Genomic DNA, 15,449 nt, shown 5'->3' on the forward strand with positions numbered 1-15,449 from the left:
TCAGTTTGTACAGTGGACATACAAGGCAAATAAGAGTAACAATATATAGTACAATGAAATAAGAAGGATAAATAAATAAAGGATAAAAAAAGAAAAAAAGGGGGGAATGTGACAGACTTCATAACAACTTTGTATTTGAAAGTTGTGACAGCTCATTCATTAAACATTTCTGAATGAATTTCAATCAATGATAAACCCTTTTTATTGGAAGTTAATTTAAGAGAGTTTAAGTAATATTCAATTTCAATCAAAAACAAATTAAATGATGGGGTTGAGTTTTGAAATTTACATTTATGTATGTAGAATTTCCCTAATAGGATGGAGCGGCCGAAGAGTGAACTGTCAAAAGTACTGAATATGACGTCACTTATTTATGTGCGAATGTGTAATAATTAACGTCAGTCATATATCCACAAACACAACAAGCTGAAAGTCAGTGATATATGTGTGTGTGTGTATATATATATATATATCAATCATAATAATCTGACAATACTATAATATTGGCCATATTATATTTACATCACGACAGTGAGATGACTTTAGTCTCATGAGCAACATTAGCTAATTGTCATTTACTAGCTAATCTTAAATGACTGTTCAGCACAGACATGAAGCCCAACAATCATGTTTACAGTCCTGTGGTCTCAGCCTCAGATACTCAACTAATCAAAGTGATGTCATGACAAAAATGAATGACCAACAAAACATTTTTCTCCTTCATTTCTGTCAAACAAAGCTGTATGTAACGTGTCTCACGGTTAGTATCATGGTTGCTAGGCAACCTGAACAGCACGACGAAGCGTATACCGTCCCATTTCACAAGCCTCTCACTTCCGCACTTCTCGTACTTATAGTACGCACCGTACGTAGTACGCGTAGTGCGCGTACTTCAAGCGTGCAGACCCTGAATTGGGACACAGCCAGTATATGCGCAAACACGAGTCACCTTTCCTGTCAGCTGATTGGACACCTGTCCCCAGGTGCTCACAGTCCTTTAATTAGTCCCCGCTGCTCTGACACCTGCCGGGACAAAGATCTCACCTGAAACCAGCTCAGCTGTTCAACTTTTTCAGAAAGTTGGCCAAACGGAGGCTGCTATGGCAGCTTGTACAAAAGGCCAGCCAGTTCGCAGAACTCACGAACGGAGCCGCATCTGCGGAGTAAGATATCAGCATACGGCTGCCGTTTAGCCAATGAGCGGTGAGGCAACCCATTCTCTTCACCAATCAGAAGACACAATTCTACCTCATCATTACGCACATGTCGACGCAGAGAGTTCGGTCGGAGCTGCAGGTGGGAAGAGTCAGCAGAGTTTTACTCACCGTGTGGATTTTCATTCCTCTAATGCTGTTAGCAGTGTGCGTCCATGAGACTGTAAGTTTCTGTGTTTTATCGTGTTTGTTCTTTGCTGCGGCCATTATCCTCCCTTGTTTAATCCTTGGCGCACACTTTGTTTACCGATTGTTACTGCCGTTTACTGCGAAGCAGCCTCTGCCGTGCGGTCATTAAGGGACCGTCACTAATTTCTCATGTTAGCTCTAATGTAAAGTGCCTAGTTAGGATTTATGTAAATAGTAAAATTAGCATTTGTTGACACTCCCTTATTTTGGTTGAATGTTCCACTATCCAGTATTGTTTGTATTGTTGTATTACACATTTAATTCACTCTGTTCACCTAATTATGGAAGACTTTTATGTTCTTTCCAACAGAAACCACACCATCACTCACCACACGGCATATAGCATTTTACAGTCTGTTAAATCCCCTCACTCACATTATGGATGTGTGCTTCGGATTCTTGCTAAATAAATGAGTGAACGACAGATACCTGAGTGGCAGTGGATTTTATGGATATGCCATCTGTTCTTATCGGACAACCCTGTTGAGATTGTGGATTCTTAGAGTCAGCACCTTATCATCTACATCAGTCATAGTCAGGAGGTCAAGTCCATCCCACTTACAGTGACCTCCTCCATTACACAGCTGTTTTTGTCCCTGCTGCAAAGAGCCAATCCAACTACACAGAGCATCAGCTACCTAGGCCGCATCCTTCGGAGGACCCGGCCTTCGCGTTCTACGTGGCCCGGGTCCTCCGAAGACCGAGAAGTGAGCGTCTGTGAAATGGGACGGTCTGCCCTTCAGATTTGCGTCACCGCTGTGTCGGTGGAGTTTATTAAACTCGGCCGTCTGCTCCTTGCTATCACCGAGTAAACTTAGAGGTCTGTAAGATGTACACAGATCTGCAGGTTTATCCTTTAAGATCATATATGGGCAAGGTTTAAGGTGAGTGGAAGTGTGCCCCTCTCAAGAGATTCTACATACATTTTTAATAAAGGACCCACCATGTGTTTGGCCATTTTTTGTAAAACTCTGGCCCAAACCCATCAGGGCCTGGAGCTTTTCCACTCTGTAAGGATTTGATTGCATCTAAGATTTCCTGCGCCCTAATAGGACTGCAAAGATCTAATCGACTTTCCTCTGATGGTATAGGGAGATTAACATTATCAAGAAACAATATCCTAGCATCTACAGCAGGGGTGTCAAACAGACGGCCCGCAGGCCGGATTAAACCCATTTGCGGGCCTAATCTGGCCCGTGAGATGATTTTGTAAAGTATAAAAATGAGCAGCAATTTTTCAATAAAGAAACTGCTGTTCCAATTGTGTCCATTGGATGGCGCAATAGCAATTGTGAGCTACTTTGTTTTGCCCGCGAAATTTAAACCCGATGTGCTTTGGCACCCTCATTGGCCCAATATGTCTCTGTCAAAAAGAGAAAAGTGGCTGCAGAGTGCAGAGTGTTCCAAGAAAAATGGTCATCCTCCTGTTTATTCACGGAAGTGAAAGCTGTATGTTTGGTGTGTTCCCAGCATGTTGCAGTGCTGAAAGAATATAACCTTCGTCGCCACTACGTGAGTCTTCATGCCGACAAATATGACAACTTTCAAGGACAGCGGAGAAGAGAGAAGGTGAATGAACTGTTGGCGGGTCTGAAGAAACTGCAGTCTGTGTTTACTCACAGCCGAGGCATCAGTGATGCTGCAGTGAAAGCTAGCTACCTCGTTGCCAACGACATTGCACTAGCTTCAAAACCATTTAGTGAGGGTGAATTTGTAAACACATGTATGATGAAGGCATCGGAGATTGTGTGCCCCGAAAAGCGCCAGTCCTTTGCAAATATCAGCCTGACAGGAAACACAGTTGCCGACAGGATTTCTGATCTTTCAGCGGATTTGGACAAAAAATAGTCATTTATTGTGTTTTCAGTTGCAATTGATGAAGGCACATTACAGATGTTGCACAACTGGCAATTTTCATCCGCGGAGTTGATGACACATTGACCGTCACCGAGGAGTTCGTGGAGTTGGTACCGATGACAGATACAGCGACCGCAGCTGATATTTTCACCGCACTCGTCGGCGCGTTGGACAGGGTCGGAGTGGACCGGTCCCGCGCTGTCAGCCTGGCTACAGATGGTGCGCCCTCAATGATCGGGAAGAAAGCAGGCGTTGTAAAAAGGTTCAGAGATAAAGTGCAATCTGCAAATGGAGGACGTGGTTTTTGGACTTTTCACTGTATTTTGCACCAGGAGGCTTTGTGTTGCAAGTCACTGAAAATGGATAACGCCATGAAGGTGGTCATCCAAACTGTTAATTTCATCCAGAAGCCTCAATCAGCGTCAGTTTGACAGTCTTCTCAGAGAGAAAGACCACATCTATGGCCTGCCATACCACACTGAGGTAAGATGGCTGAGCCGAGGTGCTGTGCTGAGGCGTTTCTTTGATTTACGAGAAGAAATTGAACAGTTTATGGAAGAAAACTGGAAACCAGTGTTAGAATTTCATTCTGCAGAATGGATGCAGCACCTTGCATTTATGGTGGATGTTACAGAGCACCTGAATAACTTGAACAAACAGCTGCAAGGACGCAACAAAGTTGTCACGCAGTATCATGACAGCATTTCAAGTTGAAGCTGTTATTGTGGGAGACGCAGCTCGCTGGTGGTGATGCAGCTCACTTCCCCTGTCTGAAAAATGTGTGGCGGATATGAAGCAGTTCAAAGATAAAATAACAGGACTATTACTAGAGTTTGAGCAACGATTTCAGATTTTTGGTGAACTGGAGAAAGACTTCAAAGTTTTGTGCTCGCCGTTCACCGTGAATCCTTTTGATCTGCCCGTCCGGATCCAACTTGAAATAACAGACTTGCAGCGTGACTCGGATTTGAAGGGAAAATTTGCTGCAGCTGACTTGAACACATTCTGTCAGAATCTCCTGCCAGGTTACCCCAACTTGACGCCCTCGCTGCAAAACTATTGTGCATGTTGGGAAGCACGTATCTTTGTGAGCAAGTTTCTCTGTAATGAGCATAAATAAAACAAAACTGCGCTCAAGGCTCACGCACAGGCACTCGAATCACATCCTGAAGTTAGCTGCTGCTCAGGATGTGAAGCCTGATATTGATGAGCAGGTATCAGGAGTCACATAAACGATGCAACCCCACTGAAAGTGCTGCATGAGACACCCTGATGTACTTCTGTGAATCACTGAGGCACTGTGTGCTTGTTCTTTGTCCTCAGAATTTTCAAATAACTTGAGATGTTTTATGATTAATAGCTATGTTGTGCTTTTGGACACACTGTCCTCAGGCTCCAGCTTTATGTTTATATGTTTTTATGTTGATGTGAGAGTGTTTCTAATTGATTATATTTGATTTATATATTTAACTTATTCTGTGGTTCTTGTACTTGTTTGGGGAACAGCATTTCATTATTTTTATCTACATTGCTGCCTGCGAAGTGACACCCTGATGTAGTTCTGTGATCTGTGAAACAGTTCTGTGAATCACTGAGGCACTGTGTGCTTGTTCTTTGTCCTCAGAGTTTTCAAATAACTTGAGATGTTTTATGATTAATAGCATGTTGTGCCTGTACTACTTTGGGCATACTGTCCACAGGCTCTAGCTTTATTTTTATGTTGATCGTATTAAAACAAAGAAAACAATCTGAAGTTGTTATGTATACAATGATTTTACCAGTCCGGCCCACTTGAGAATAGACTTTTCTCCATGTGGCCCCTGAACTAAAAAGAGTTTGACACCCCTGATCTACAGTACTTTGACACTCAGGGGAATATCCTGATAGAACTCTTTCATTATTTTGCTGATAAGTTTAGCCTCGAATTGTAAAACACCTTTCTTATCTTTTAGAGAGGGTATTGCATAAGAGCCCTTTTTCCCCTGTGCAAGTCGGGCAAGTAAGCGTCCAGGTTTGTTGCCCGATTCAAATAATCTATGCTTTGCATAGAATATTGCAGTTTCTGCTTTCTGAGTTAGTAGTTGGTCCAGGGCTGATCTGGCTGCATCCAGTTTTTTAAGCACAGAAACAGACGAGGATTTCTTAAACTCCCTCTCCAAGTTAGTAATGTCGCGTTCAAGTACTAATTGTTTGGCTAAGGTGCTCTTCTTTTTCGCTGAGGTGAAAGAGATAATAGAGCCCCTGAGAAATGCCTTACCCGCCTCCCATATAGTAGAAGCACTAACCCCTGGTAAGTCATTTGTAGAAAGAAAAAGTTCCCACTGATCTTCTAAATATTTGACAAATTCAGGGTCACTAAGGAGAGCTGGGCTTAGCCGCCAGTGTGTAAACAAGGGATCATAATAAGGTGGTAATAACTCCATTGAGACTGATGAGTGGTCTGAGAGAGCGCATGTGTTGATCAAACAACCCCGAGTTCTGTCAAGGACAGATCTAGAAACAAACATGTAATCAATTCTGGAAAAAGAAAACTGTAAAGTCTTTCACATGTGGATTACAAACTCTCCAGGCATCAAAAAGACCAAGATCTGAGCAGAAGTCCACTGCAGCCTTTGCCATTTTTGAAGGTGGTTGAGATTCTGGTGGATCATAATCAGTTTCAGGACTCAGACCACAGTTAAAATCCCCACCAATTATTACGTGATTCAGACACACAGAGGAGGTTTTTGCCAGAAGGTTTGAATAAAACAATCTATCTAAAATATTTGGTGCATAAACACTTCCTAATAGAATCTGTTCCCCATATAAAAGCCCAGTAATCAGAATAAATCATCCGTATCCCTCACAATAGTATGTAGAGTGAACGGTAGATTTTTATGGATCAATATTGCAACGCCTCTACGTAATCAGTGCTTGACATTTAATCAGCTGTGTGAAAACAAAGGAGGAACCCACCCGATGGATTAATAAAGTTTTATCTAATCTAATAACTTTAATCTCAGCCAAACCGATTTACTCACGAACAAACAAAACACTGAAAAAAGCCCAACAATAACATGTTTAAGTTATCTAAGTGACTCATATATCACGTTTAACCTGAGCAGCAAAAGTCCGCGGTGATCTGAAAATGATGTGCCGGGAGTTGTGCCGTTCTCGGCGGCTTCAGTGACCCTCGAGCTCCCGGCTCGCTGTCGAGCTGGTGGGTAGAAGACGTCTCCGAAAACGTCGAAGCACTTTTGCAAATATGCGATATCTTGATAAACCGAGCAGATATTTGAAGTTTACACAACTACTTTCTCGCCTGAAAATATGTTAAAAGTTTATTTTGTGACCCAGAAACATTAGTAAGAGTAATTTTAAAACTTAGTAGCGGCCGCCATTGTTGGAAACTGGAATTGGCTGGGCTGCGCTATGAATTCTGGGATATGGTGGCAGTAAAGGACACACCCGACCCATCCTTCAAATCTGGGGAAAAGGAGGACGCATTTGTCGGCTGCATTCAGAGGAGTCTGTGAATTGGGACAGCCTTCTTCGCGTTGCTGTGACGTAATCGTCTACAAATGCGGCCTCTGGAGGATGCAGCCAACGTTTTGGGACAGCTACAGCCTCATGTCTATTTACTTTTGACCTTTGACCTGCCACCCCCATTATGATTCAAGTGTCCACATACCTTTGGTGAGACGCAGTAAAATAGACAGAGTATCCCTTTAACACCCCCCCCCCCCACACACACACACACACACACACACACACACACACACACAATAACAGCTGAGAGCAGAAGAAGAAGGCCAGCAGGTCTATTAATAGCAGATCCCACAGAGTCAGACCCGGCCCAGCACGTCCTCCACCGCTGCACCACCACCATGCCCGGCAGCCAGGCCCAATTCCGGGCCAGAGACCGCAACAATGTCCTGAACCGGCCCGAGTTTCTGTCCCTGAACCAGCCATCCCGCCGGGAACAGGCGGTGGGGGAGGGACGGGGGGGCGGAGGTCCGAGGAGACCTGTGTTCAGACAGCAGAGTCAGCAGGACAGCACAGGGGGGAGGTAAGACAAACAAGCTCCGCCCACAGACTCGGGACCTGGACCGAGACCAGAGTTTCATTTAGGTGCTCAAACTTTTTCTGTGACCTGATCCTGGATCATCTTCAGTTAAATTCAGTAATGCAAAATCAGAATGTGACCTTTAAACGTAACGGTGCTTTAATAAAACCTTCTGAAACACGACGCCTGAGAAGAGCCGAGTTATTTTTAAGGAGTTCAGAGCTCAGTCTGTGACCTCCTCCTCAGACTGTGGGAGCTCCTCTCCCTCAGCATTAACATGCAGAGAGGAAGCTGCCTGACAATCAGATTTTAGGTGGTGATCTCAGTGTTCGCTGATGCTCCTTCACTGGGCCAGTCTGAGCACCTGTAAACAAAAGCATGATGGGAAGTGTAGTTGTGTTCATGCAACAGTCTGTTTACCCACATAAAATGTGGGTTTTTCTAATGGAGTCTGGTCTTGTCCTCAGGGGGGCCAGAGAGTCCTCCGAGAGCGGTCCAACTGCTGACAGCGGCGGTGCGAAGGATGCCTCCCGCTGGCCGGAGCAGGACTGCATGCAGCTTAACCCGTCTTTCAAAGGTATCGCCATCAGCTCTCTGCTCGCCATTGACATCAGTCTCTCAAAGCGTCTAGGGGTCTGCGTGGGAGCCCGCGGCTCCGGGGCCCCGCTCCGCCCCATGATCACCTTGCTGGCCCTCACTGGCCACGCCCTCCCCTGGATCTGTGGCACCCTAATCTGCCTGTGGAGGAGCAGCACGCTGGCTGGACAGGAAGTGCTTGTCAACCTGTTGCTGGGTCAGACACCTGTCTGTCTCTCTGCTGTCTCTCTGCTGTCTTAACTGTCTCTCACCTGTCTGTCTCTCACCTGTCTCTCGCCTCTCTCTGTTGTCTCTCACCTGTCTCTCACCTGTCTCTCACCTGTCTGTCTCTCGCCTCTCTCACCTGTCTCTCACCTGTCTTTCTCTCGCCTCTCTCACCTGTCTCTCGCCTGCCTGTCTCTCTGCTGTCTCACCTGTCTCTCACCTGTCTGTCTCTCACCTGTCTCTCACCTGCCTGTCTCTCGCCTGTCTCTCTGCTGTCTCACCTGTCTCTCACCTGCCTGTCTCTCTGCTGTCTCACCTGTCTCTCACCTCTCTCACCTGTCTGTCTCTCACCTCTCTCACCTGTCTGTCTCTCACCTGTCTGTGTCTCACCTGTCTGTCTCTCTGCTGTCTCACCTGTCTCTCACCTGCCTGTCTCTCACCTGCCTGTCTCTCTGCTGTCTCACCTGTCTCTCACCTGCCTGTCTCTCTGCTGTCTCACCTGTCTCTCACCTGCCTGTCTCTCTGCTGTCTCACCTGTCTATCTCTCTGCTGTCTCACCTGTCTATCTCTCTGCTGTCTCACCTGTCTCTCGTCTGTCTGTCTCTCACCTGTCTCTCGTCTGTCTGTCTCTCACCTGTCTGTCTCACCTGTCTCTCACCTGTCTGTCTCACCTGTTTCTCGTCTGTCTGTCTCTCACCTGTCTGTCTCACCTGTGTCTCACCTGCCTGTCTCTCTGCTGTCTCACCTGTGTCTCACCTGCCTGTCTCTCTGCTGTCTCACCTGTCTCTCACCTGCCTGTCTCTCTGCTGTCTCACCTGTCTCTCACCTGCCTGTCTCTCTGCTGTCTCACCTGTCTCTCACCTGCCTGTCTCTCTGCTGTCTCACCTGTCTCTCACCTGCCTGTCTCTCTGCTGTCTCACCTGCCTATCTCTCTGCTGTCTCACCTGTCTCTCGCCTGTCTGTCTGTCTGCTGTCTCACCTGTCTCTCGCCTGTCTGTCTGTCTGCTGTCTCACCTGTCTCTCGCCTGTCTCTCTGCTGTCTCACCTGTCTCTCGCCTGTCTCTCTGCTGTCTCACCTGTCTCTCGCCTGTCTCGCCTGTCTCTCTGCTGTCTCACCTGTCTCTCGCCTGTCTCTCTGCTGTCTCGCCTGTCTCTCACCTGTCTGTCTCTCACCTCTCTCACCTGTCTGTCTCGCCTGTCTCTCACCTGTCTGTCTCTCACCTCTCTCACCTGTCTCTCACGTCTCACCTGTCTCTCCTGTCTCTCGCCTGTCTCACCTGTCTCACCTGTCTCTCACCTCTCTCACCTGTCTCACCTGTCTCTCACCTCTCTCACCTCTCTCACCTGTCTCTCACCTCTCTCGCCTGTCTCGCCTGTCTCTCACCTGTCTATCTGCAGCGCTGATACTAGATGTGATGACGGTTGCTGGGATGCAGAAGTTGGTCAAACGTCGGGGACCGTGGGATTTCCCGCCAACCTTTTTTGACTACATTGCCATGGATATGTACTCGTTCCCAGCAGCCCACGCCAGTCGGGCCGTCATGGTGTCCAAGTTTCTGCTGAACCACCTGGTGCTGGCGGTGAGTAGCTTGCTGCTTCACAGATAACAAAGACTGGAACAGTTTACAAACCTGATCCAGGTGTGTCCGCCTCCTGTCCTCCAGGTGCCTCTGAGGATCCTACTCTGCCTGTGGGCCTTCCTGGTGGGCGTGTCTCGGGTGTTGCTGGGGAAACACCACCTGTCAGACGTAGGTTGCGGCTTTGCACTTGGCTTCCTGCACTTCAGCCTGGTGGAGTCGGTGTGGCTGGACTCGGCCACCTGCCAGACGCTCATCTCCATCGGCACGCTGGGCTGGACTCTGGTCTGACCTGGTCCAGACTGGTTCTGCTGCAGACTCGGGTCCAGCTTCGCTGGGTTTTTCTGCCCTCCATCAGCTCAGTGCTGCTGACAGGAGGCAGGGGCCATGTGGTCCCAACTGTGGAGGACCTGAGGAGGAATGTTTGAGTCACAGGTACTGAAACAGGAAGTGTCTGCAGTCCCACGTCCTGTGGGCTTTTCTTTCTTGCCACCATCTCAGATTCTTCAGTAAAATTTTGTTGAATTTTTTTTTCATGTCAGAAACCGAGTTTGGACTTTCATTCTGCTAATGTTGAATTTTATTTGAAGAACGTCCTCGGCTGTTTGAAGCTTCATAGTTTTTGCATTGTTCACTGAGAACAGAGTTCACAACAAAAGCTGAAGGTTGCTCCTCAGAGCTAAAGCTCGGGTGTTATACTGGCGCTACAGATTCTCTTTTCGGGGAAGTTTTCCCAAAACGATTGTGTTGACTGTCTCATCAAATCTCAGAAACTTTCGAACAGGTGCTGATTATGTATCTGAAAGTGTGACGATGCCAGATTGTATAAGAAAGGCTGACTCGTGAAGTGCAAACAAACCTCTCAGGTTCAGACTCCTTCAAACTCTTTTCTTTTCCTGATGAGTCGGCATCAGCTCGATAAGTGTTTGTCAGCATGGTGAATACCTACAGAAGCATTCACAGAAATACGCCGCGACTGTAAGGCTGCCATCGTGTCCCACAACAAGCAGCCAATGAGGGCAATATTTATCAAAGACATGAACTTTGATCTTAACCCCTAACAGCATCCACGTCTCTGTTTGCACTGCTGTGGTTTAGCAGGTTTACAATTTGTTTTCAGAATCTCCACAAGAACAGGCCTGCCTGAGTCTTCCAGAAACGGTCCAATCAGAAGAACCTTAAAGGGGAGGAGCTAAATCAGCTTGTTTAGGACAAGGGATGAAGGGAGGGGCTGCACCATGCCTAGTGTGAACTGTGACTCATGCAAAGCTGCTTTATTAGACTTCAAGTATAGATTTAAAGAATGGAAGTGAGCCCAACATCGCCTCCTCAGACAAACTTTTTATTAAAACAAAAAATTGTCCAAGTTTTTCTTCTGTTCTAAACGCTGTAACCGGAGCGCCGTCTTTATGCAGATTATACCCTGATCTGTATTGCTCTGTTTCTCTGTGTAAAACATCCCGGATCTTAAACTTGAGCTTTCCCTTTTCCTTTTGTTAGTGTCTGTCAAACAGTATTTCAGCTAAAAACATTATATTTAACTCTTCAAAGCTCAAATACAGAGAGTTCATGATTCTAGATGAAAATGAAGAAATGAGAATTCACCATGTTTCATCTGAAGGTTTCTGTAGTTTTTCTGCCCCTACATTGGCTAGTTTGTCCTAAAGCTGAGATGATGAAACATGTCAAGTTTAAACTATGCATCTGTTCAGAGTTGCTAAATAAAACCTGTTTGTTGCCTAAACTGTGGTGGGAGTGGTTCATGTGCAGGTGTAGGTGAGGGTCATGACCCCCATCTGCACCTGCATCGCTTACAGAAACTTGTTTGAAGCCTTTGATCAGAGAAGGCCAGATGTTTTCAGCTCAGACTGACTGTGATCCTGTCAGTCTGAGCTGACACACATTGTGTTTTAGGACAGAAAGTAGTCCTGTTGTTGTTTTTGAGTAACACTGGTTTGTTAATGGAAAAAGCAAAAAAAAATATAAACCTGTAAAACATTAAAACATGATTTTTTTAAATGATTCTATCAATAATAATAATAATAATAATAATAATAATAATCTTAAACAATAAAAGCCTTTAGGGAACAAAGTGACTTACTGTTGAACAACAGGAGGACTTTTATTATGAAAGGGAGGGGAGAGGAAGTGAAGATTGCTCCCCAGAAATGGAAAAAGTTCATGATGAAGAGTCAAGGACAAACACAGCCTGGAGCTTTTCACCAAAATAATTGACAACCTGAAGCGATTTCAAAATAAAAGTCTCTTCATCTGCAGGTTTAAAGTGCTTCCAGTCCTTGGAAAGTTTAAGGCTTTTCTTGTGGATCAAAGAGTTACTGAATTGGCCCTTTAACTGAACTGGTTTCCAGTCTGGACCTGGTTTAGTTGTATCTGTGTGTCTTCCAGGTGAATTAAACCAGTCAGGGTCAGGCTGTGGACTGCGGCGAACACAGTTTGATGATCTTGTGGTTTTCCAGTGCGGCGAACGTGATGATGTTTTCTGTCGTATGACAGGTGGTTAAGGTCACCACGTATCCACAGACACGGAAACAGAACCAAAAACCAGAAGACCAGCGACAAATCCACAGAGCTTCCTCCTAAACAGAGTTCTCATAGTGAAGACAGTCACAGAAAATTCTAAGCCCCGCCCACATATGAAGCGCTTTGTGTAGCTAGCATCAGTGAAGCGGTGTGAAAGGGTGAAGGTCAAACCTGTGAGCTTCTTAATGATGTCTTTGGTCTGAAGGTCCAAGTCAGACACGATCCACTGAAACACACGGGTCAAAGGTCAGGGCCTGCGTCCTGTGAGGGCTGAACCGAGCTGACGTCGAGCTTTTATTCTCACACTGACCGTCTGAATTTAGGGATGAACTCACGTCTGAAATCATCCGGTCTCAGCTGCGAAGCTGCTAATACAACAGACGGCATGTCTCTCCTCGGCATGTGCAGACAGCGTCCAAAATGAGTCATCACGCCGTGGTGGACCAAACGCACACTGCAGGTCACATGACCTGTTCCTTGAAAACTGCACAGACAGTTACCGGGAAGAAGTTTTGGAATTCCCAAAATGGAATAATCCTCATCATTAAACCCTGCCACAGATTACAGGTGAGGGGTACATAGAGGTCAAAGGTCAGCTTTGCTTCCTGTGACAGACAAGTTGGCGAAGACGGAGTACTTCTGATTCTCATCTTCACACACTGAGACAGAGCGTACCTTTCCTTTGTGTTGTCCCAGAGCGTCAGCGTGCTGATGAGAACAGACAACGGCGCCATGCTATTGTCCGTTCACAGAAAACTTCACAAAATGCAAATTAAAACCCTTAATGTGAGTTCTAAAGTCATCCGTCTCCTGTACAGGTGCTCTGAGGGGAAAATTATCAAAACAGTCTCTGAGGCTTTAAACATGTTAATTTTAACGTGAGAGTGTGCGGGGGCTGACTCACTGCTGCCTCTGCTGGACGTTAGAGGAAGTGTTGAGAAAGATTTAAGTGATGCCCTTATTGAGAACAGGTGTGGCAGTAATCAGGCCAGAGAGATTGAACTCAGCTTTTCAAAGATGTGATACACCTCAGTTAGTTTATGTTATAATCAGGGGTGCACATGAGTGGTCCGCAGGTGCGCACGCGCTGTCAAAATAAAAGACGCGCACCAGATAAGAAGTTGCAAACCGCGTTTGCGTCCATATAAAAGGCACTGTTTTTGTCTGCGAGAGTGGGATTTTCACAGCATATTCCGCACCACATCTCTGTGCGTTCATTGTTTGTTTGAAGCCAGCTCACCTCCTGCAACCACTTCTCCGAGAATGCGTGCTTCTTTTGCGGTTCGGACTCCTTCTGATATTTCTTTGGAGGTGGAGGAACACCAAAGTAATTGCTTAAAGGAGTTTCTTTGACATCTTTAAGAGTTCTAAACAAATGTCTGTCCTCCTCCAGAAAATCTTATGTACGCAAACTTCTTATCTGGTCTTTTTAAAGCTGTGGGAGTCCAGTGATCCACAGTGACAGCCATTATCCACATACGGTGAAAACATGGACCAGTGGTGAACCTTCCCAGGAGTGGCCCGCCAACCAAAATTACCCAAAGAGCAAAAAGAAGAAAAGACCCCAGAACAACATCCAGAGAACTGAAGTTAAGGTCAGAGTTCATGACTCCACCATAAGAAAGAGACTGGGCAAAATGGCCTGAATGGCAGGGTTCATGGAGAAAACCACTGCTGAGCTAAAGGATAAAGGCTCGTCTCAGTTTGCCAGAAAACATCTGGATGATCCCCAAGACCTTTGGGACAGATGTGTGTGTCCCATTACATCTGGCATGAAACTACCACAGCTTTTCAGAAAATGCACATCATACCAGCAGTAAAATATGGTGGTGGTAGTGTGATGGTCAGGGACTGGAGACTTTGGGCTACTCAAAGTCCTGACCTGACTCCGATTGACATGCTGTGGAATGACCTTAAATAAGCAGTTCATGCTCGAAACCCCTCCAGTGGGGCTGAATTACAACAATTCTCCAAAGATGAGTGGGCTGAAGTTCCTCCACAGCTGTAAAAGGCTCGTTGCTACTTATCTCAGACGCTTGATTGCAGGTGTTGGTGCCAAGGGTGCCCCAACCAGTTATTAGGTTTAGGGACAATCAAGTTTTCACACAGAGCCATGTAGGCTTGGGTTTGTTCCCTTTAATAATAAGCACTTTCATTTCCAAACTGCATTGTGTTTAGTTGTGTTATCTTTGTCTAACATTTACATTTTTTTGTCTGAAACATCTAAGGGTGACAAATATACAAAAACAATTCCCACCACTGTAGATTGATACCTAAGTACAAAGGGTCTCGGAAACTGCCATGGAAAGACTCACAGCCTTGGCCTTGAAGAGGTACACCAGAGAGATCGAAGGCAGGAGAATAAACTAGATGTTCTCCACTGAACCATCCAAGGTGTACTCGCAGTGACAGGGGGACAATATAAAACCAGCCCCACCAAGGCTGGAGACGGAGCAATACTGGAACAGCATATTAGATTAGATTAGATTAGATAGAACTTTATTAATCCCTCGGGTGGGTTCCTCTGGGAAATTCGATTTCCAAAAAAGCACAGCACCGACAGAAGTTACAGAGTTATACACACACACACATATATATAAATACAGAGACAATATAAATAAAATATACAAAGGGGATAAATAGAATAAATAGGAATAAAAATAAAAATACAAGTGAATTGCACATTTCAAGTATTGAGTCTATTGCACTGTTGACTATTTACAAAAGTATTGCACAAAAGTATTGCACAGTGAGGTGCAGAGGCACTACAGCTTAGTTGTTCCCTCCTTTGTCCTCCTGTCTCCCCTCCCTCTCCCCTCCAGAGAGGAGTTAAACAGTCTGATGGCGTGTGGGACAAAGGAGTTTTTAAGTCTGTTAGTTCTTGTCTTGGGGAGAAGCAACCTGTCACTGAACAGACTCTTCTAGTTGTTTATGGCCGTGTGCAGAGGATGCCCAGCATTGTCCATAATGTCCAGCAGTTTCTTTAGTGTCCTTTTCTCTGCCACTGTCACCAGAGTGTCCAGCTTCATGCCGACCACAGAGCTAGCCCTCCTGATCAGTTTCTCCAGCCTGGATGAGTCCTTCTTTGCTGTGCTGCTCCCCCAGCACACCACAGCATAGAAAAGTACTCCAGCAACCACCGACTGGTAAAACATCCTCAGGAGCTTCCTGCAGATGTTAAAAGACCTCAGCCTCCTGAGGAAGCATATGGAAGTACATCAGGAA

At 45.7% G+C, this 15,449-nt stretch overlaps 1 protein-coding gene across 3 annotated transcripts; it reads left to right on the forward strand.

The window, feature by feature from the left end:
• Window positions 1-575: 575 nt before the first annotated feature.
• Window positions 576-15,135, forward strand: LOC146658285 (inactive phospholipid phosphatase 7-like). 3 transcript variants are annotated; one of them, XM_085426661.1, is made up of 5 exons: window positions 576-1,377; window positions 1,714-7,308; window positions 7,773-8,098; window positions 9,505-9,686; window positions 9,771-15,135. In XM_085426661.1, the coding sequence occupies exons 2-5, from the start codon at window positions 7,127-7,129 to the stop codon at window positions 9,972-9,974; spliced, it is 894 nt and encodes a 297-aa protein (XP_085282787.1). In that variant the 5' UTR covers window positions 576-1,377; window positions 1,714-7,126; the 3' UTR covers window positions 9,975-15,135. The 3 variants fall into 3 exon arrangements, with proteins under 3 accessions (XP_085282787.1, XP_085282788.1, XP_085282789.1); XM_085426662.1 differs by having other exon boundaries at window positions 2,874-7,308; XM_085426663.1 differs by lacking the exon at window positions 1,714-7,308 and having other exon boundaries at window positions 580-1,377.
• The last annotated feature ends 314 nt before the right edge of the window (window positions 15,136-15,449 follow it).

The sequence above is a fragment of the Rhamphochromis longiceps genome, linkage group LG12, assembly GCF_057381845.1.
Source record: "Rhamphochromis longiceps isolate RC_006_pf linkage group LG12, R_longiceps_female_GT1.1, whole genome shotgun sequence".
NCBI lineage: Eukaryota > Metazoa > Chordata > Actinopteri > Cichliformes > Cichlidae > Rhamphochromis > Rhamphochromis longiceps.

What these genes read in the sequence shown, in the direction of transcription:
- LOC146658285 (XM_085426661.1), top strand. Translation starts at nt 7,127, where the DNA reads ATGCCCGGCAGCCAGGCCCAATTCCGGGCCAGAGACCGCAACAATGTC. An exon ending in GCTTGTCAACCTGTTGCTGG is followed by an intron (nt 8,099 to 9,504) that starts GTCAGACACCTG and finishes GTCTATCTGCAG; the next exon opens with CGCTGATACTAGATGTGATG. An exon ending in TGAACCACCTGGTGCTGGCG is followed by an intron (nt 9,687 to 9,770) that starts GTGAGTAGCTTG and finishes CCTGTCCTCCAG; the next exon opens with GTGCCTCTGAGGATCCTACT.